We start from the raw sequence: 22,758 nt of genomic DNA on the forward strand, positions 1-22,758 counted from the left end.
CAGTGCCATGGACGCAAACGCTTTCTTCCCCTTGTTTAGATTATCACAGAATTACATCATCCTCAAAGCTCAGTGCTTATTACACCATCTGGAAAAGGTTGCAAAATCAAGATGAAGAAACTACAGGATGTTGCACATATATCAATAGGGGAACATTCTTTTTAAGTGGCTCCTTGAAAAGATAAATAAATGCATGAACCTGGAAACCGAGAATGCCTAATTCATGGCTTCTGGAGTCACACAGCTTACAGATGTGCCTCAGTGTTACTCAGGGGCAGCTCTGCTCTCCGGATGCGTTCGACAGCAACTCTCAGGATGGGAAGGCACTGGTGAAAGGAGCATCCTTCTACATGTACTGATCAGTGATGGCATTTTAAATTATGGCTTGGGTTCTAGCTACTTTTCCATGAAAAGGAAAAGGATTTTTGTGCAAAATGCGGTGGCCAGATTGATAGCTGGAACAGGGAGGTTTGAGCATATAACACCGACTCTGGCCCGCTTGCATTGGCTGCCTATATGTTTCCGAGCCCAATTCAAGGTGCTGGTTTTAACCTATAAAGCCCTACATGGCTTGGGACTGCAATACCTGATGGAACGCCTCTCCCAACATGAACCTACCCGTACACTGCGCTCAACATCTAAGGTCCTCCTCTGGGTGCCTACTCCGAGGGAAGCTCGGAGGATGGCAACAAGAGAGAGGGCCTTTTCAGTGGTTGCCCCCCAACTGTAGAATGATCTCCCCAATGAGGCTCGCCTGGAGCCCACATTGTTATCTTTTCGGCGTCAGGTCAAGACTTTTCTCTTCTCCCAGGCATTTTAACAGCATTTAACAACGTTAAGTTTATTTTTAATGGACCCCAGAATTGTTGTTTTTAAATGGATACTGTTGTTTTTATACTGTTTTTATGTTTTTGATGGTTTTTAAATTTTGTATACTTTTAATGTATACCATTTTTAATTGTTGTAAACCACCCAGAGTGCTTCGGCTGTGGGGTGGTATATAAATGTAATAAAATAAATAAATAAATAAATAAATAAATAAATAAATAAATAAATAAATAAATGGAGCAGAGTCCCAGTTGTAAAGTGGGATTTTTCTGCCTCCCCTTCTCTCTGCAGCCCTTGAAAAGCTGCTCCTGATTGTAGAGGGACCTTTGGGAATAGTGGGAGATACCATGCAGGAGGCTAGAGATGGAGGGGGAAGTTAGCAGAAAAATCACCTCCCTAGGAAGAGCCCCAAATCCTGCAGTTGGATAGTCCTGTCATGTTAGCCAATTGCCTCAAAAACAACTCAGAGCCTTATATCACTTTAAAGCTAACAAATTGCTTATGTCCTAATACATTTCCTAGTCTTTTAAGCCACCACCACAAGATTCTTGGTTGCTATTCTGAAAGTCTTGTTCATTAATTTTCACCCTTTTATGCCAGTTCACTGCCTATGAATCCAAAAGAGCGGAATCGAAGTGCTTCGTCCCAGTGATTTTCATCTATTATCTTGCATTTCTATCTAATGCCCAATTTCCAAAAAGCAGGCTGGCGAGATAAACGTGCAGTTCCAATTAAGAGTCTCTATATTTACAGGAACAACTCGGGCTGAGACAGATTTAGCATTCGGACTGCAAATAAAATTCGCATACCAGCATGCTTTGACATTGCTTTCTTTACAAGGAGAGTGCTTTTTGTTCCTGCTTTGATGGCTATTGCACCCATTAACGTCCTCAGCTAGTGCTTTATAAGCAATATACTGTCCATCGACAATTTTCAAAGGGATGAGTGAATCTAAAGTAGCACGATACAGAATATACAGGATATAATCCATTCTCTAATGGTCAACCTAATACCAAAGGAATTCCTTGCAAAATCTGTCAAACGGCATAAAATTAGAACATTTTCCAGTCAAAGAATTGGATAGATAATACATTTGGGGTAGCCATTAGGGAATGAGCTGAAAATAGACATTCCTGAAGGTAAAAATTAATTTTTCATCAGTTTCCCTCATCCCTCCCCTGCTTTCCCCTCTCTCCTTCTCCCCAGCTTTTACTGCCTGACTAGAGCCTTAAAAGTTAGATGTTAGTTTGTGTAAATAAACCTGCTTTGGTCCTTAAAGTGTGTGTGTGTGTGTGGTTTTATTCTTCAAAGGGCTGGCTCTTCCCGGTTGTGGACAGAGTTCGGGAGGCAGCTGCCTGGGAATCTAGACGTTTGGTCCAGGTGCCTACTTTGCAGGAAAGTTGGGTAGACCCCAGCTTTCCTCCACCATCCTGGATCTGAAAGCTTAAAACAGGTTCTATGTATCTATGTGTCCCCACACCAGGGGTGGGGAACCTGTGGCCCTTCAGATGTTATCGGGCTACAACTCCTATCATCCCTGACAATTGGCTATCCTAGCTGTGGTTGATGGGAATTGGTATCCAACAAAATCGACAGGGGCAAAGTTTTCATGCTCCTGCCTTATACTCATCTCTGGAGGCAGTAACCCCTGTGGCAGGGGTGGGGGGTGCGGGCGGAAATTTGGGGATTGCAGAAAAACAGAGGGGATGGTTTTATCCCCCCACCCCCATTCCAGAGTGTGGTAGAGCCCAATCCGAAATGAGGCCACATGTGTTAAAAAAGGGAGAGATACATCTCAGCTACACAATAGTTTGACTCAGTGGTGGGAGTGGATTTCCCCCCCCCCCTCCACTCATTCAAGGTGCTTCTCTCCAATTTGGTGGTGGTGGAGATTTCCTCCTCTCACTGCAGCGCTTTGCACCATAGCCCGTGTAATGCAGGAGGATCCGCCGACCTTTCAGTGCAGGTTTTTGGAGTGTGTGTGCGTGCGCAGAGGGCTGCAAGAGGGAGGCAGGAATGTGAAAGTTCCAATACAGAAGCAGTATTTGGCTTGTGTACTTTGGATTCAACTCAAAGTAATTCTTTATCAGAGTTGTATTTATCACTCATCCTTTAAAAAAAAAAATCAGAGCAAGTTTCAGGAAGCTCCCAGTGGTCTCCCTCCCATTCAGGTAATTCTCAGGTACATGCCCACTTAATTTTAACATTCCCTGGCATGTTACTTTGTCAGAGCCACTCTGAAAAATTCTCAGTTGCATCCACATTTAGTCATACTTCGAGTCAATCCATTGAAATGAGAAAGTAAGTCACTGACTTACAGCAGACCCACTGAAATGAATAAGACTTAAGTCCTATTCATTTCAGTGGGTCTATTTTAAATATAACTAAAGCTGGATCCTTTCCATTGCGTTGTATAGACCCTTATTAATGCATTAAGTTAACTGTTTCCCCTCTTTGCTAATAACAATTCCACAATTGTTGAATTTTAGCAGCAATGCTAGGTCATTATTTTGCCACGTTAAATGGTATGGCCATTATTTGTCACATGAAAAGGTATGTTTGAACCACAACATCTTTTCATTTGCTTTATAAAATGACATTAGATGAAACCAGAGAGATTAGGTATCCAACCCAGGTTATTTTCAATAAGACCTACTTTAGGATAAGGCTCAGAACCTTCTAGAAGAGTACCATAGCAACTTTGGTACCATTTCCAACCTTTGTCTGAGGGAGTTGATAACACTGGCAATGCAGATTGAACGTTGTTCCTTACACAGACCTGGTTCACACATAATGCTAACCTATAGTTTATTTAACCCATGGTTTACTGTCCTACTCAGGATTTGGCTGGCAGACAACTAAATAAGCCGTGGTTTGCTTTCTCATTCACTAGGTTTTATTTGTTTGTGTATTTATTTATTATATTTATATCAAACCCTTTTTCCTCCTTAAGGAACCCAAGGCGACATACATAATCCTCCTCCTCTTCATTTTCTTCCAACAACGACAACAACAACTATGTGAGGTAGGTTGGGCTGAGTCTGTGACTGCCCCAAAGTCACCCAGTGAACTTCCATGGCTGAGTGGGGACTAGAACTTGGATCTTTTGTCTCCCAATCCAGCTCTCTAGCAACTACACCACAACTGACTCCTGGCTCCAGTCCACACTGGTTGTTTGTTTTCCTCCTCCTTCACCCATTCCACTTCCTTTTATCTCAAATACCTTTGCGGTGCTGTAGTACTTGCATGCAGAGCAGGTGATGTTTTTTCTAGCCTGGAGAAACAACCAATGAACATCCAACAGTTCTCATTTCACACATAACAACCCATAGTTTAAACAACACAGAGTTCATAACACAACAACAAACCAAGGAATTTCTTTCTTGTTTGTGGTTAACAAACCATGGTTTGTCAGTGTGGCTAGTTGACACAATACAGCAACCCAGAATTCAGCCACCCATACCACAGGTTAGTGTTACATGTGAATCCTGTGTGATTTCTGAGATGAGATGGGCCGTTTTCCTAAACTCAAGAGCTTATCACTTTCTTCATGTAGCCAAAAAAGACAGGACACCTACATCTGTGATTACGGCTTCTCCTCCTCACACAGCTCTTCCCACACACCAGTGTCTCCTCATGTCCCAAAGCCTCTTCAAGCCTCCCAGTACCAAACCTCCCAGCATTTCTCCTGCTAGTCCCTGTTTCTCAAGCTCATTGGTAAAAACTCTGCTCGCCTGATCCAGGTTTAATCCCTGACATTTCTACTTAAGAACGATTTCATCATATCTCGGCTGGAAAAGGACTTCTGCCTGAGGCCTAGCAGAGCTACTGTCAGTTGGTCTCGCTTGGTTGCCAGGCAGCTCCTTACATGTGATATCCATCCTTGCTTCTTCAGCCCAGCACACAATTTCCAGGAACCCTCTACTTAGAAATCTTCCAGATAATGTTATTTTTAGTGCTGCTGCTGCTACTTTTTAATGTGTAACATCTTTTACAGTTAAAGCTGCCGGAGCCCTGCCCTGTAGACCAGATACAAAAGAGGGCAGGGCTCTGGCAGCTTTAGCTGTTGTAATGAAGTGGGAATTTCACCAGGTGCTGCATGTATACAAATGACACCTGCTGAAATTCCCTTTTCTGTGCAACTGTTAAAGATACAGAGCCCTGTCCTCCTTTTCATATGGTCACCCTATGAGATGTGTTAGGCTGGGATATAGGAAACTAGACCATGGCTGAGTGCAGATTTGAACTCCAGTCTCTGTGATTCAAATTCCAGCAATGCCATGCTATCCAGTGCTTCATACTGAGTCTCTTATCACTCTTCTTCATTCTTGCTTTGGAGAGGCCTTCCCCAACCTGGTGCCATCCAGATGTGTTTAACTACAATTCCCATTATTCCTAGACATGACAGCCAATGGGTATGAGGACAGTTGTAATCCTCCCCATCAAGTTAGAGAAGGATGCTTTGGAGCATTTGATAACAGGCACAAGCAACCAAGCAAAAGGATAAAAAACGAAACAGCCACTTCAATAGACTTTAATGATGCTGCATCCAACATATGCAACAGCATGACAAATGCTGGGGAAATGGTTTGCCAGAGATGTGCCTCGACCTTTATCAGAATGCTGAGTTTCTGGAAGCGGCAATCTGAAATAGCTCCCTCTGTTGGTTAATTTAAACAGGTTCAGACAACACGCTAAACCATGCTGCTTAACCACAAAATGGTTAAGGGAATGCATTAACCATTTTGTGGTTAAGTAGCACGGATTAGCGTGTTGTCTGAACCAGGCCAGAGTCGGCAAGCAATGGCAGGTGCAGTTTTGAATGTCTTTTCCGACCCTTTCATAAAATTCTTGATTTCACCGTATGATTCCACTGTGCATCATGATTACGTTATTTTGAAGAGCCTTTGGTAGGGATGTGGCAGCACTGTGGTTAACAGAAAATGAAAGAGGGCCTTGCCTGGATAACATGCTTTGAGAAATTAGAAATGATGATTGGGGCACAGCATGTTCCATCTCACCGATTTGCATCTCAAACAGATGACAAAAAGCTTAAATGGGACGGACCAAAAATGAATCTCTTTTCCTTTAGAAATATGTGACATTATTGTGGCAGGAGGAAGCTCAGTTCTATGCATCAGCAGCTGCCACCACTGCTTTGCAACAAATAATACACGTTGCAGAAGATCAAGCTCCTTCCAAGGTTTGCTAAGCTTGTCAGAGATAGGTCTAGAGATATGAAGGCCTGGGGGGAAACTGGAAGAAAAGAATTCCAAAAAACTAATTTCCCCCAAATTTTTCAAACCCCCCACATGAAACGCACACACACACTCGCTCCTCTTCCATTTTTTCTGGTTTACCTCAGGCCTTCATATCCATGATTAATGTTCAGTGACTCTATAAGGAAGAAATTAAGCAAGTGCGGGGAGCATATGGCCTTCCAGATATTGTTGGACTCCCAATTCCCATCAGCCTTGGGCTGGGGTGATGGGAGTTGGAGTCCAACAACATCTGGAGGGCCACAGGTTCCCCACAGGTGGTGAAGTGTTCCGAAGCAAACTCAGTTCTGAGCATACCTCTGTAATGTGGGTTGTTCTGCTGTCCGTTGAGAGGCTAAATAGTTCTGAAAAGAGAGTGCCCTAGCTTAGAGACAACTAACACATGATGCTAAATGTGTCATTAGTACACACATCAGGAGAAAATTAATAGTAGGTCAGTCACTCCCCAATTTTAATTGGGAGCACAGCACGTGAGAAGGGTGGCTGAAACTTGCCCTCCCTCATTGGAGTCCTGAAAAAAAAATCAGTTCTCCCCACAACTGCTGTTGGCCCAAGAAAAGTTTCCATTTACACCATAAGAATAGCTGGGTAGGGTGATTTTCTGAATGTGGGAGAAAGGGGTTAAACGAACCTCCTCTTCTCATGTGTTGGAGTCCTGGGCTCCATTCACATGTGTGAGGAGGGATGGTGGTTAGGGGAACTACAGAGAGGAAAGAGTTAGAGTAACCACTGCAAGTGGGCCCACCACACAACCATGGAACCACACAGCACTGTCTGGTTCTGCCACCCATCCACTTTCCATAGTTAACACACACAACCCTGCATCCCGGCCTCCCCCCTGACGCAAATAGCCTCTCTGGGCCCTCTCCATTGAAAAAATACCACCTCCAAAAATGGCTGCATGACCATAGAGAAAGCCTGTAGCAGCAAGAGCGTCACTAGAATTGGCAGTCACTCCTGCCAACAGACTCTGTGGTCACAGCCTAGAAACCTCCCAGAGCCCATTTTTAACCACGTCCACCGGGGAGCCCGTCACACGTCACGGTAAGCCATAACCGTACTGCAGCGGGATGGTTAGCTGGGGTGGTTCCTCATCCATTCTGGCAGCAGTTTTCTCCCCTCACACGACATGCTAAGCCACCATAGTTGGGTCAAAACCCTAACTATTGTGGCTTGTAGTGACTGAACAAGCCCCTAATGAAAATTACCTCCTCACCTGGATTTATTACGGTTTTTCAAAACCTGCTATGATGGCTAAAGGGACATCTCATGTCTCGTTTTGTTTGGCCCTTAGAAGTCTAACTACACAATCCTATAGTTATACTTGGGTCTATTATGCATCATGTATTTTTTTTAATGAAGTCCAGTTGGCTTGATAGAGATACAGGATGTTCTGTCCCAGAGGTTGAGTATTGCAGAAGTAGTTATTTCTATTTAATTTTTAAACAGAAGTGCAGAAGCCCTTCTGTTCTTGTGTTCTAATCCAAAGTAAATGAAGTCACTCTTTGATGTGTGTTTTTTCTCTTTAAAAGCAGTTCAAATCTCTTAAAACTCTTCTGGCAGGGATGTTCTTCTCTGCTCCTCCATTCACTTTGCTGCCTTTATATCTTCACCCATTCTACATTTTTGAAATTATGGGATGATCAGTAGTTGAGGTGTGGCATACCACGGATTTATGTACTGACGTTTTCTGCTTTCGTTTGGTTATGCGTTTAATATCACACAACACCCCGCTGCCCATTTTGTTTGTCTTCTCAGTTGCTACAATACAGCCCAGCATAAATGTCAGCTTGTAGGTGTTTCATTCTGTGCCCAGTGAAAAATAGTTTTCTTTGGCCCGACACAGTATAGTTTAACAGTCTCATCTTATTCCCCAAGATGTACCTGGTGTCAAAGTTGAACACAGATTTACCTTAATATCGTCAGTGGATATAAGTAAATTAATTATGCTGCTCTGTTTTTATGCTCCTTGATTTTTACTGTAATTAGAACTGTTTTTATGCTGTATCATAGAACCATAGAATAGTAGAGTTGGAAGGGGCCTATAAGGCCATCAAGTCCAACCCCCTGCTCAATGCAGGAATCCACTGCAACACAGATGGCTGTCCAGCTGCCTCTTGAATGCCTCCAGTGTGGGAGAACCCACGACCTCCCTAGGTAACTGGTTCCATTGTTGTACTGCTCTAACAGTTTAGAAGTTTTTCCTGATGTCCAACGGGAATCTGGCTTCCTGTAACTTCAGCCCATTATTACATGTCCTGCACCCTGAGATGATTGAAAAGAGATCCTGGCCCTTCTCTGTGTGATAACCTTTCAAGTACTTGAAGAGTGCTATCATGTCTCCCCTCAGTCTTCTCTTCTTACTGCTATCTTACGGCTGTGTTTTAATGTTGTGGTTTTAATATTGTATTTTAATATTGCGAACCATTGAGAGATTTTATTGTATTCATCAATATACAAAGAGAGAGAGAAAGAGTACTGTTAACTGTGACACTGAACCTAAGCACCCATTTTCCATGGTACCATAAGCATAATCTATCTGAAAACTGCACTCCTAAAAATAATGGCGCACTTGGAGAATTTGACAACAAAAATTGGCATAATAACCATGCTTAAAGACCAAGCTAGGGTGGAAACCCCTTTTAGTCTAAGCTTTAAATTTAGACTTTATGGATCTGCCAAGAAACCTAGAGATATTTTAGATGGGGCTGAACACTCAGAATCTGTTTTGGCAAAAGTATGGATTGGTGAAAAAAGGCATTAATTCCCTCACCCATTCATTTATTTCATGTCTGTACTGCCCAACTTCTATGCTGTCAAAACATGATAAATCAGAATATAAAACCTTTAAGCACATGTCGCCATGGGTGCTAGTAAGCTGAGGGCAAAACATACTGTTCCTTGACTCCCGCTACGTCAGTCCTCCAGAAGCTTTATGGAGATTCTTTTCTTTCAACACAAATATGGCCGCTTGGAGAATAGACTTGATTCACAAAGCCCAAGGCCCTCTCTCTCCATTCCCACCTTTGTGTTTTCTACCTGCACAGTGCAGAGCTACTTGGGAGTTGTAGTTCCCCGACTACTCCAGAGCACAGAAACATACTAGTTCGCTATTAAAGGTTGAACTTTGAACTTTTTCGAACTTTCAAAGTTTTCTGCATATTTTTGTCTAAAAAAAAAATGAGCCAAATCAGTCTGGTAATCTCAAGTAATAAGCCTTACACTACCGTATTCTTATATAAAATTCAAAAATATAAGCAGCTGTTGAGAGGCATCTGGGACAGTCTTGTTAGGAGAGGTTGCCTGGGGAGGTTTGGACTTTAACTCCCATCAGTCTCAGCCAGCATGGTCAATGGTCAAAAATGATGGGTGTTGTAGTCCAAAACATCTGCTCTCGAGTGTGTGATATTGCAAGATTATGAAGAAAGACATGGACATGGCTACATCAGGTTTTAAAAGCCACTGAACTTTTGACCTCCGCAGTGACATAAACTGGCAGGACCTCATGAATAGGTCTCAGGCCACTAATGAAGTTTACAAGGGGTGACATGGAAAGTCAGGAAGCTATATTGATTTTATGATAGGCATTCGCATTTCTTTGGCTCTCCTCATATGTCAGCTTAGTCAGCTCAATTAATAATCCATGCATTCGTTATTGTGAAATGGCTTCAAGCACAACATTGCTTTAAAAAAATCCCTTCATTAACTGTTGGTTAGTTGACAATTTAACTATTGGGCATAACTCAGTAATTTTGTTTTGTTCCATTTGCTAGTTGGGGCATTGCAGATATATCAAGATAGGTGTGTATGTGTGTGTGTAGAGGTAGATATATCTATTTAGTATTACATTTGTATCCCACCATTTCCTCCTCATGCAAGAAGCCCGAGGCAACTTACATGGTTCCTCCTCCTCTCCCTGTGAGGTAGGTTGGGCAGAGAGTCAGTGACTGGCCCAAAGCCACCCGGTGAGCTTCATGGCTGAATGGGGATTAGAACCTGGGTCTCCCGGGTCCCAGTCCAACCCTCCAATCACATTGGCCATTTCTAAATAGATAGACACACAAAATCCAATACAGTATTTCCCTTGCTGGCTTGGGAGTTCATTGGGCCTGGCTTACCATTAGGCAGATTGAGGCATGATGTCCATCTTCGCTGGGTTGTTTGTCAGCCATAATTCATTCTAAGGCCTTAACTACACCTAAGGAGTATCCCAGGCAAATGGAGGGGTCATCCCTGCCTGCTCCCAGGATGCCGTGTGTCATTTGGATGCACAGGGACGGTCCCAGGATATAGGCCTGGTCTAGCCATGGCCTAAGTTACAATATTTCAGGCGCAACATTCTGCCTCCATGGCTGATCCTGTGCTGAAAAAGACCCCTGTGGGCTGTGCTGCCTAATGCCACCATAAGGCATCTGGAGCAAGCAGCTGCCGTAGGCTCACCAGTGGAACGCTGCACCACCACAGCAGGTCTCGCCCCCCAATCTTTCTTTTGACAAACAACAATTGCCATCTATCCAGTGATAGATTTTGAAGTATAGGCGCTCATCATGACAGTCCCCATAGCTACTCCCCCAAGAAGAGTCCCAAAATACAGGCAGATTTATGATCCCTAGCTATCTGTATGTGTGCATGCAACTCCCTAGCAAGCATTTGTTGCTGGGAGGGGTAGAGGGCCGATAATGTCATCGTCCCTGCTAATAAAAAAATCAGTACCTCCACCCTGTGAGCCTTAGCTTCGCTATACCACTGTAGTGATTGTTCTGACTTTGTTGTTGCTTTGTTTCTGACCAACAGGCTCTAATATTGAAACAATTTGCAAAATGCCATTCAAAAAGCACACAGTCTGTGGAAGGAGATACATATGGGAGTTTCATTCCACTAGAATTATTGATCTCACAGGCCTCCCCTTGCATTCAGCTGCTTAGCCCAAGTCTGTCCTGGCTGACATCAGAGCAGGTAAGCCAATGACATATAGAGGGATGGGCCAGGCATGCAAAGAGGCACTATAACATCCAATCTGGCCAGCCAATGGCATCAAGCAACGTAGAGCAGGCAGAGAGCACAGAGGTCAATGGGGAGGTGATTGTATGTATGAGGAGACTGGAGAAGGACCAAAATGCAGCCTGCCAGATGGAGGGGCTCTTAACTGGCAATGCAGTGTAGCAGCTTTCAGGGCAGAAGCCCTCACAAGGCAGCTTGCAACAATAAAATACACAAAAACAGAATATTAAAATCAATAAAAACGTAATTTAGAATAAAAGCCAACAATAAAATCAGCAAGAACAGCCGTGGCAATAGCAGCACTCATCATGAGAAGGTCATGATAAAATAAAATGTTTTCAAGGCCTTCTTAAAAGCCTGCAAGGATAGTGCATGGCGGACCTCCAATGGGAGCTTGTTCCACAGGTGTGGGGCCACAGTTGAGAAGGCCCTATCCTGTGTGATCACCCACTTAATGGCTCTCACAGGAGGGCAAATGAGAAGGGCCTCACTTTCTAATCTTAAAGTGCGGGCAGGCTTTAAGTTTGTACGTCGAGAGTTATTAGCATTGATCTCATATGCTTTTGGCAGGCTCTTCTGGTCTACTTCATGGCTTCTGTCAGTCTAGTAAGAATACAAAAACGCATTATCCCAGATATTTCCCCTTTGAAGAGAGGCTGAACCAGACGGGAAACCTTACATGGTTGCCACACAGCTCTCTATTATTGCTTCATGGTGTGTTGCAATGCACTTACTGAGCCAAAGGTAACTATTTCTCCCCCGCCCCCCTTACAGCAACTGTGTTATGGTGATGTACTCAGAGCTGTTCAAATAGCAGACTTCAAGGCTTCATTTTGTTGTCAGCTTGACAATCTCATAAAACCATTCCTTGATCATCAAGTTCTACCGGATGTAAGCAGATTTAGTACAAAGAGGTGTGCTTCTTGATCATTCAAAAGCAGTGTGAAATGTAGACTAAGTAGCATTTTTTAAACAGAAAATCATGAGCGCCACTGTGGTGTAGTGGTTAGAGTTGGACTGGGCCTGGGGAGACCCAGGTTCTAGACCTCACTCAGCCATGAAGTTCACCAGTCACTGACTCTCGGCCTAACCTACAGGGTTGTTGTGATGGTAAAATGGAGAGGAGGAGGACCGTGTAAGCTGCCTTGAGCTCCTTGCAAGTGGACAAAAGGCAAGATATAAACAAATAATATTTGGAGCAAAATCTAGCAGGTACAATCCAGCTGTAGGGAAGCACTATTAAGTCCCACTGATTCCAAAGGAAGAATCAAGTATTTGTCTATCAGTTCAATCCTGTTTTCAATGGGACTTATTCCCAGCTACGCATGCACAGGTTTGCAGCCTAAATCTCTCACACTTGCTTAAGTGTGTCTGTATCATGCTCAGTGCAATTGCACTTTAACACAATTAAGACATTAAGACAGCAACCTTACAAGAAATCTAAGATAGCTACCTTGGACCCAGTTTTGTAAGTATCAAGCTTTTGTCTGGCTTTCAAGGAGTGATGCACAAGGCCAACACTTCAGAAAGTCTCGCTATACCATTTGGACGCCACTGTTTGCCATCATCTAGCCTCCCCTCATGGTGCTGCCTGAAGCAGGTCGCATGACCCAGCTTCATGGCAGGAGCAGCCCATTTAGGGGGCGATCCTAGGTTGATAGTCAGCCGCCTCTGTGCTCCAGCCCCCTGCATTTTTGCCAGATGGGCGATTTTGCTCGTCAAACGGCGGCACTTCAGTGCGGGAGGGAAGGAAGCTAGGGCGGGCATAAGAAGCTCCACAAGGCAACTTCCCCACTCTCCTTCCCTCCCCACCCCCAGGACTGCCCCCTTTTCCGCCTCCATGTTCACATGTCCGAGTGTGGAGCAGTAGCGAGCGCAGTTCCCTCCGCACCAGCTACAGCAGGGAGGGGTGGGCAGTGCGCTTTACAGGTTCTGAGGTCAGATCCCCTTTAATATGCTGTTGCTCTGAGGGCATAAGATCTGCCCCTAGATAGGATCTATGGTCTATTGTTCAAACTGGCTGTGCCAGGCTTTCATGGCCCCCAGCCAAGGTCATTCTTGCCCCCACTGGCACCTGGAGATTATCAGGGCGTTGGGACACACTAAACAAGATTCAGCTGTGGGAAAAAGAGGTGGCTTGGCCCCTCTGGGAGGGGGGTGGGCTATAGCCCAGGAAGGGCATGGGTTGGTTTATTCAGGTCATGGGACCAGGGGTCCCCAAAAGACATAAAAAGCTTTATGAAGCTTCTCCATCTTCCTTGGTGGTGCGTGCGTATGACAAGTGAGATCAGGACCATGGCAACTATGCTAGTTGCCTGGAGTTAGAAAGGTTTTTTATGTTTTAATGTGTGTGGGTATGCCGGATGTTGGCTGGGTGTGGGGTCCTATGAATGCTTCTTGGGGTAATGGCTAAGTATTAGAGCTTTTCCTCACCTTCTCTCCTCACTCCTTTTCGTCCACATCCCCCTTCCTTTATCCTTCCTTTTCTTATTCTTTTAAGTGGCTGTTTCACGACCAAGGCCTTATGTGTTAGTTTTAGAGATTGCAATAAAGTTGCTTTGGTCCCTAAATATGTGTCTGTGGTTTATTCCCATGAACATCTGGCTCGACCCGGTTGTGGACAGGACAGGAAGGTGGGTAACTTGGGAGTTCAGGACGTTTGGTCCAGGAGCCTACCCTACAGGGTTGTCAGGTGGATTCTGACTTCCCTTACACTCTCCATTACCCTTTTCCTCTGCAAGCATCTGATGGTAGTTTTTGTGATGGCTGTTGTGTGTTACTTACTCAACTGCTGACTCACAGCAATTTAGAAATTAGAAACAAAGCACAAACATAGGTAGGGTTGTGTCCTACTTTACAGAGAACAGTCCTCTATTTAAAAGGCTGTCCAGTCAATCTAGTTTAAAGATAAAGAACCCTCTGAAATTGCCTATCAGCAGTCAGTACCCCAACAGCAGACTGAGCAGGCACCCGGGTCACCTGGGTCAGAGTCTGTTGCCGAGTATTGCCAAGTGATACGTATTGTATTTCTATTTAATTATTTCTAAACTCGCACCCCTACATATAAATCAGAATATGCACATTTTATGCAAAACTATGCCATTTATTTTTGCTGATGCATACCCTCTTTTCTGGCAATGCCTAAGTAGCTAAGCCTCTCTATCTCTCACGCACACAGCCTCAAAATCTTTCACAGTGCAGAATGGATGCAGCTCTTCTTGCTGATCAAGCTATCTTCTCTGAGAGACGTGACTATATAGAATATAGTCACTGCCCCTCCGTGTGCCGAGAAGAAGCAATTTTGTGTATTTTTCACACTGAAAGATTCGATAAACGGTGGCACTTCACAGCAGCTGTGCTCCACAGAGTACTTCACACAGTGGTTAATTCAGCACATGGACATGCTAGATGCAACTTATTAAAATGTATTGAAGTTGCTAACCTAGCAGGAAAGGTTGGGGGTCAGGCCAACCAAGACCACATGCCATTTTGAGGAACAAGGAGTTATCTATAGTCGATCAAATAACCTATCACCTTTTGTACCACCTCTTCTGCAGTCATGAGAGGCGGGTAACAAATAAATATGATGATGATGACTACACTCTGTACCTGTTTACTTCCAGAGGTCCCTTTTTACTCTTGATACTGTTTTAAAATGATGGTTTTGGCTATAACTATATGCAACCCTTTTCGCTCTAGTGAGGGGTTTCACCTTTTGGGAAAGAACTTCCTTTTTCACCAGGATAAAAACTTTTAGAATTGGTTGGTCTGCAATTTCTGCTGCTGGGGTTCTGGTACCGTGCCTTTAATTTTGACTTTTATTTCCACAGGGATCTAAAAGTAAAATGGATTCAGACCCACTAGTTCAACCATTTTCTCCAAAGATCCTTTACGTCATTTCCACAAGCGATCTTTCAGTTTAACTGCAAACTCCACCATAGACCTGTAGATCCCTCCAGGTGAGTCTGTTTAAAATCATTCCTGAAGTATTCAGGTCCCAACTGATACCATTTATAAACCATTTCCTTAAATTCAGTACAGGACCCATTACTAACATCAGGGCATGCTGTTAAAACACTCCACCAATTCCCTCTCCCAATTAAACTAGGAAGATATTTCATGAAGTGCCTTCCTGAATTCCCATTCTTGACTGACTTCTCAAAGGTTGACAAAAACTGCTGTGGATCAGGTCCTTGTAGGAAGGCTATGAAATCATTTGGGGACTGCTGGGCTGCTGCTGAAGTGGGCTACCTCATTGCTCCAACTCCCAGCTTCGATGCTTTTTGAGCTGTAGCTTTAATGCCCCTCAACACATTTCACAAAATTAAATTGACATTATTAGAATGTCACATAATCTGAAAGACATGGTAACACACATACATACAAAAGTAGTATTTTTATTCAGACCCAAAGTCCTGCAGGAAGGAACCCTGCCACTGAAAAGTTATTTACCGATTTCAAAACATTTATATATTGCTTTTTGGGTTATACGTCAGCATCCAAAAGGAGTTTACAGTAATATTAACACAAAAAATCCAACTAAAAAAATTACTAACAGGCCAGTGGTTAAAACTAAGAGGCTAAGCTAAAGAAAGGAACATTTTTTTAAAGGTCCCAAGGAGAGCATATGGAATTCCTCATTCTTGCTGAAACATGGACCAAAATGTAGTTCTGAAGCAAATGTCCCAGGAAACACAAATGTGATGCAAGCCATCCAAGGAAACTCTGCTTTCCTCTTCTTAATCTTCATCTTCTGGTTCCACTTTAATTTTTTTCTTTTTCTTCTTCTTCTTTTCTGTACTCTGAAAATAATAAGCATTACTACACTGAGCTCATAATGGTACCTCGAATATACAGAGCTAGTCATTAATAAAAAAGCAAATCAAAGGGTTCGTTCCTTTAGGGGAGATATGAGTAGGCACGCATGGTCCTATTCAACTTCTATTTGCTAATCTCTTTCGACAGAGAAGCTCCGAGAACTGCAGGAATCCATGGTTACCATCGATATAACTCTAATGAAATGAGTCAACAGCACTCGGCAACAGAAAGCTTTCATCTCGAAGCATCCCAACGGAACAAAGTCATTCTTCCTCCATTTATGCCAAGGCTATCAGCCTTAAGAAAGATGAACTAGTCTAGCATTTTTGAGGGGGAGTTTAAATGAGATGTTCCCCCATCGAACACTCCAGCATGGACTGTACTCATTTCTGCAAACCATCAGGGCTCCCCTTTCCATAAGCTAGAGCATCGCTTCCTCTGAACTGTGCAGCAGAAGCACAGCTGGCACCCTACTTAGAGAGCACGCAAGCCACCATGCGCGGCTCCATGACTCACAAGAGGCCGAGGAGATCACTTCTCCCCCAGCCACTGCTCTCAGTTCATCATGACCCTGAAGGACTCAAAGGAATGGAAGGCTGGCGGTTGTGAAAGAGACATGGCTAGAGTACGTATCAAGGCAACGGTTTTCTGTCGAGGATGGAAGCAATAGAATGCCATCAAATACGTATTTTAAAAGAGCACTTCTCTCTCTCTCTTTTTGCCATTCCAGATTCTGCAGAGCTTTTGTTTGCTTTTGTCAGGGGAGCTGCTAGTCAGCCCACTCCTGTGATTCAAAACATATGGTTTTCTAGGCCGTGTACATTTACCCAAACCTCCAACTGTGCTGGACGTTTCAACAGAAAATACCATTTAGGGAAGAGAATGCATACAAGGATTTGGGTAATCTGTACACCTGCAAAGTGGTATGTATATAAACAGCAAAAGTAACACCCCCTGGAGGCTAATCCTAAAAGGAGGGCTCTCTGCGGGAAGGGATTAATTCTGTCGCAACTTACCTCCACCGCTGAGCTCGTTGATGGTTCTTCCTCTTCTTCCACCCAAACGTCCTCTTCTTGAGCTTTCTGTTTTTTCTCCTTCTTTTTCTTCTTCTTCTTTTTGACGCGTTCACTGTCTTCTTGCTCTTGCTGTTCTTCTTCCTCCTCCTCCTCCTCTTCTATGGAGAAAAACAGTATAAAGACAGGGACTGTCATCCATCAAAAGCCCCCCCCCTCAGGAAAGGTTTTTAAAACCACAGTGCCACACAAGCTACAAAAGAAAGAAAGAAATGTCCCTGCCACTTCTTCAAACGGAAGAATCATAGAATAGTAGAGTTGGAAGGTGCCTATAAGGCCATCGAGTCCAACCCCCGGCCGATGAGGAACATTTCGAGTACAATACAGAGTTCTCCCACAATCTTTTGGGCCGTAGTGCACCATCCCATGGCATTCACTCACCCACCTTTGGTTTTTGAAGACAATACCCTTGTGCTTTGGATGAAAAAGACACCACCCTCAGCTCTTTTGGCACACCCAACCCAGAGGACTCTGGGCAAAGAACGGCACTTTTAATACCAAGAACAACAAACGACAAAGCTCTGCTAAAAAGGCAGTTAGGGCTAGCCAGCAATAGCTACATCCAAATAAGAAGGTCTTCCAGCACTTTTGGCCAGGGCTTGGACTTTGGCAGCTCACCAAGGAAGAGAGAATTGGGAAGACTTCTATGTTTATTGTATAGACTGTTGCTGTGGAGATGAAGGTTAGTGCAACAGGGGTGCTCATTCAGCCATTAGGAACTTTTAAGGTTCTTGGCACGTCCACTCTAGACACATGGATATCTACAGGGACCCCATGCAAAGCAAGACAAAATTCTTGTACCTTAAAGGGCATAATTACACCATGCCTTATCCCAGGGATCGCCCCGGGATCATCACTGTGCGTCCACATGATGCACAGAGGACCCCAGGGACAGGGAGGGATAATGCCTCCATTTTCCCGGGATAACCAGCTTTCGACACCAGCTGAAGACCTTTTTATTCTCTCAGTATTTTAACACTTAATTTTAACTTAAATTTAAATTTTACTGTTTTAACTCTGTATTTTAATCTTATATCAATTTTGCTGCGTGGTTTTATCCTGGTTGTGCTTTTTATACTATATTTTGTATTATTATTATTATTATTATTATTATTATTATTATTATTAATTTATATAGCACCATCAATGTACATGGTGCTGTACAGAGTAAAACAGTAAATAGCAAGACCCTGCCGCATAGGCTTACATTCTAATAAAATCATAATAAAACAATAAGGAGGGGAAGAGAATGCAAACAGGCACAGGGTAGGGCTTTTAACCTGTTGGTTGTTTTATTGTGGTTTTAATTTTTGTGAACCGCCCAGAGAGCTTCGGCTATTGGGCGGTATAAAAATGTAATAAATAAATAAATAAATAAAATAAATAACCGACACCACTTGTATCCTGATTTTTCCCGCAGTCTCAGGATCGTTACAAGATTGGCTGTCCATCCCGGATTCGTCTCGGCTCCTCATGAGTAAATGTGAGGAGCCGGGAACCAGGCACGGAGCTCCTCAGGTGCTCCATGCCCATCAGGGCTGGGGAGGGGAGTGGGATCAGGGTTGGTTGGGTTTTCTAACCTTTGGTAATTTTCGCTGGAGCGTTTGTGCGCTCCAGTTCTTCATGTTTGTTTGTTTTTTAAAAAAATGGCCGCCGTGACGAACCTGATGCCCGGGACGTTGCACGACCCATGTGGACTGTGGGGGAGGATATTGCGATCAGAATACCGTGAGGTCCTCCCTCCCAGAACACCGGGAGGTCTAGACAAGCTCAATCACAACTTTTAAAGCTCAGCTAAAAACTTTTCTTTTTCCTAAAGCTTTTAAAACTTGATGTTGCTCGGACTTTATACTGTTAGTTTTACCCTACCCTGTGCCTGTTTGCATTCCCTTCCCCTCCTTATTGCTTTACTATGATTTTAGTAGAATGTAAGCCTATGCGGCAGGGTTTTGCTATTTACTGTTTTACTCTGTACAGCACCATGTACATTGATGGTGCTATATAAATAAACAACAACAACAATAATAATAATAATAATAATAATAGACCTGCCCTAAGAGTTCTTTAAAAGCAGGAATATGGCAGCTGCAACAAGAGTGAGGAAAGCACCAGCTGTTGAATTTTCTTCTCCACAGTGACGTGCCAGGAGCCCCGGCCTCACTTGCTTCTAGTAACACCTACTGATTCTGAGCTACACGTTTTATTTATTTTATTCAGTATAATTTGAAACTGACGGAGAACCCAAGTTCTCTGGGCAGTCGTACAACATGTTAAAAACTTAAAACGTGGACAACAAAACAATGAAGAGAAACTGAGATAAAACCAGCAGCGAAGACTTACACATAAAACCAAAGTAAAACTAAAAGCAATAAAAGTACATCGATCCAAAAGCACCAAAAACGTTTCTTAAAACACATGAGAAAATTATGGTCTATTTGGTGTCAAAAAGACCATAATGTAGGTGAGGGCCTTCCACAGATTGGTGGAGGTTACTCTGCTTAGTAACCACGTGCTTTGCCTCATTTGGTGGAGGCACCTCTCAGACGAGGATCTTAATGTCAAGGCAGGTAAGTATGGGAGGAGCCGCTCCTTCAGTCACCTGGCCCCAACCCCTTGAGCTCTTTAAGGAGTTAAATCTAGCAAATACATTGTGCCAACAAAACAGTGCAGAGACCCTGTACTGTTGCTACAGGCAACCATCACTTCCTCTGTTGCCTCAGGCCTCCCAAACTTCCAGGCTTACCATGACGGAAGCATCTGCAGCTTTTAAGTGTACGTTTGCAATAGTCACACCAATCTCATTCCATCGCGAATAAGCTGGGACTGTCTAATAGACCAGGGTCAGGCGCCAAATCCAGCCCTCCTGGGATCAGGATTTGGGCCTACGTGATTCCTCAGAAGGCCACGTGCCCTTTCCCCAACCCTGGACGGTGTGGTGTTTTCCCGGCTTTCAGCCAGGTTTTTGCCCTTTCCCCAAAGCTGAAATGCCTCTTCTATAGCTTAGCTACTGGCAGGAAGGGCTTCATGCTAGTATTGCTTTTTATTTTGGCTCTACACAATTGCCTCCAGGTACATTTCACGGCCTCTGAGACTTCAGAGCTGGCAGTGAGGGCCTTTGTGAAACCCGAATGTGTCCCAGAAGGGCTTGAGAGCTCATTTTCAGAGTTTGTCACAACAGTGTTATGCCAGAAAAGAATGAGGACGGTGGCTTCGGGGAAGCCATCTCTTTTGCCTACGTCTGGAGCCAGCGAGCACGACAATGTGGAAGGACATCTTTCCAAACGACTGTGGTGGGCAAACGAAACCAAGGGCATCTTTACTGCACACAGTGCAGGATGCAAAGAGGTCTCTTGCTGTTTTATATTCGGTGCCAAGCCAAGCCCTGCCCATCAGTATTTCAACCATCAAGAACAGTTAAACTGAATGTGCTGCTGTTGCCTTCAGCACCACAGGCCCAAAAAACCAAACGCAAACAAGTTCCTCAATAGGGATTTCAGAGTTCCACTCTAAAAACAAACCTATAATAAGAAAAACCACACATTTTCAACTGAAGCAACGCATGAGTATTTACTTAATGTTAGGGCTGTGTGAATTCTGTGGAAGCAGCACAGGATGTGGCATCTCTCCGCCCCCCGTAACAAATCACAGCTTTTGATAAAGAAATCATGTTTCTAGGCCTCACTGCTGTTCAAATGTACTTGGAAGAGAACACGCAATGCCTGGGGAAGACTCAGAACCAGAGGTTGCAGAAGGTATCCAGTGTTTGGGTGGTGGTGAGGGGCAGGGGTTCCAGTGTGCCTCATGCCTAACACCACTAGCATGTTCTACAAACTAGGAAAAAATACACACACACAAACCACCTCCCGCACGATCTCAAAAAGTTCTCCAATTCGCTGGAGCAGGTTTGGGCAGGGGGTGGGTTGCTGCTGCTGCTGCATGGGGAAGGGGAGATTCACAAAAATATTCCCCCTCCCCATTTTGCTGATAGAGGCCCCTGCCCAATCGAAGAGTCGACCGACAGCGCCGCACACAACTCAGGATGCAGAAGTGGGGAAATGGGTTTCTATTATCGAGGCTTTAGAGAGGAAAGGAGGACCGAACTGCTCATGGAAACTACCTGGGAGATTTTAGCTGACACAGGCAACTAAAGGAAAGCGTTAGTGGTGAGGGCTCAAGCTGGTCCGATGGAAGACAGTGGAATCGTTTTAGGGATTCAAATGGATCACAAGGGATCTGGAAGCTGATCATCCAACTTCAGCTCCCAGATGCACCACCAGTAACTTCAGAAGCCCCAGTAACTAACCTTTGATTTCTACTACTTTAGTCTTCTTTGTTTTTGCTGGAACTACCGGCTCTTCTTCTTCCATTGCTTTTCGCTTCCTTGGGACCAGGGGGAGCGTAGACTCCCCAGAAGGGTCGTACGTCTTCACTTCACTGGAATGACAAAAACGGATTCTTAAAAGTTGTCAACTTGTCAGGCAAAGAGAACCGTTTTGGATCGGGGTGGGGCACCTCTTCCAGCCTGAGGGCAAAATGCCACTTCATAGACGCTCTCGGGGGCCGCCGCATCCCACTGGAGGCCAAGGCTGAAGGCAAAGGGGAAAGGAGCGGGGCCAAAAATACAAAAAGGACCAGCACACGGTAGCCTCAAGCGAGGCTTAGGTTGCCTTCCTGGCTTCACAAAAGCCAGGAAGGCAACTAATGAATGGCGGTTGGAAGGAAGAGGCTGGGGCCAGGAGTGGCCATCTTGGGAACATTGGAAGACTGGATCTGGCCCCCAGGCCTAAGGTTCCCCACCCCTGTTTTAGATACAGTGGTGGTGAAGAGAAGATCACCCTGATTTCCCACCCCACACATCCTTGAAGAAGGAACTCTCCTTCAATATTTCTAGGATACTGACAGCTTGGCACAGAAGCAATGCAGCCTCTCCCAAGAGTGCACTTACATACATGAGACAAGTGGGAGCACCCTTCTCCAACCTGGGGCCTTCCAGATGTGTTGGGACAACGTCCTTCGCTGGGGACTCTGGGAATTGCAGTCCAACACATCTAGAAGGCCCCAGGGTTGGAGAAGGTTGGGGAGGAGGATGGAGAGAAGAGCCTGATGCCCCAATTCAGGAGTAAATGTGCCCTAGAAGGGCTTGAGAGCTCATTTTCACTTAAAAGAAGTATTTCATCGAAGAAATGGGGGGGGGGGGAAGAGAACTCCAGATTCAGTCTTTTAAATTTTTTTACTAACTTTCCCAAGCCTCACTGATTCATATTAAGAGCACAAGAGCAGCCCACAGTTGGATTGGACCAAACGTTCAATCTAGCCCATTGTTTCTTTTGCAACAGTGGTCAGCCAGATGCTTTTGGGAAGCCCATAACCTGGACAGGAGGCCAACTGGACCTCCCTGCATCTGGTCCTGCCCGCCTCTGAACATTGGGCGAGTGCAAAAGTATTCCAAAAAAGCAGTGGGTTCTCTGTGTGAGTAGCTGCTGTGCTGAAATTACCCGAAGATTAGGAGAAATGACTGTCTCCGCTGCAATTCCATGGATCGCAGGCGCTAGAAAGGGGGCTGTTCACGCTAGTATTTCCTCACGCGGGATCGGGGTGTGGCGGCAACTCGAAACATAGGGGAAACTGTCCCAGGTGAACTGCCCCCTAAATGTTATTAGGGAACAGGTATAGATCCATGGGCTGTGTTTGGAATCCAAAGTTAAATATATAACAAGAAAGACACACAGGACCAATCACAGCTGGGCACGTTTGGAATT

At 44.4% G+C, this 22,758-nt stretch overlaps 1 protein-coding gene across 2 annotated transcripts in view; it reads right to left on the reverse strand.

The window, feature by feature from the left end:
* Positions 1-15,489: 15,489 nt before the first annotated feature.
* NOP58 (NOP58 ribonucleoprotein) overlaps positions 15,490-22,758 on the reverse strand; it is a 33,869-nt gene continuing 26,600 nt past the window's right edge. Inside the window, exons 13-15 of one of the 2 annotated variants that reach the window (XM_063116153.1) lie at positions 21,303-21,433; positions 16,943-17,100; positions 15,490-15,910 (exon numbers count right to left, since the gene is read on the reverse strand). In XM_063116153.1, the coding sequence (XP_062972223.1) occupies positions 15,848-15,910; positions 16,943-17,100; positions 21,303-21,433 (352 nt within the window). In that variant the 3' untranslated portion in view covers positions 15,490-15,847. The remainder of the gene's footprint in view (positions 15,911-16,942; positions 17,101-21,302; positions 21,434-22,758) is intronic. The other variant, XM_063116155.1, reaches the window with a different exon arrangement.

Source organism: Elgaria multicarinata, chromosome 2, assembly GCF_023053635.1.
Source record: "Elgaria multicarinata webbii isolate HBS135686 ecotype San Diego chromosome 2, rElgMul1.1.pri, whole genome shotgun sequence".
NCBI classification, from domain to species: Eukaryota; Metazoa; Chordata; class Lepidosauria; order Squamata; family Anguidae; genus Elgaria; species Elgaria multicarinata.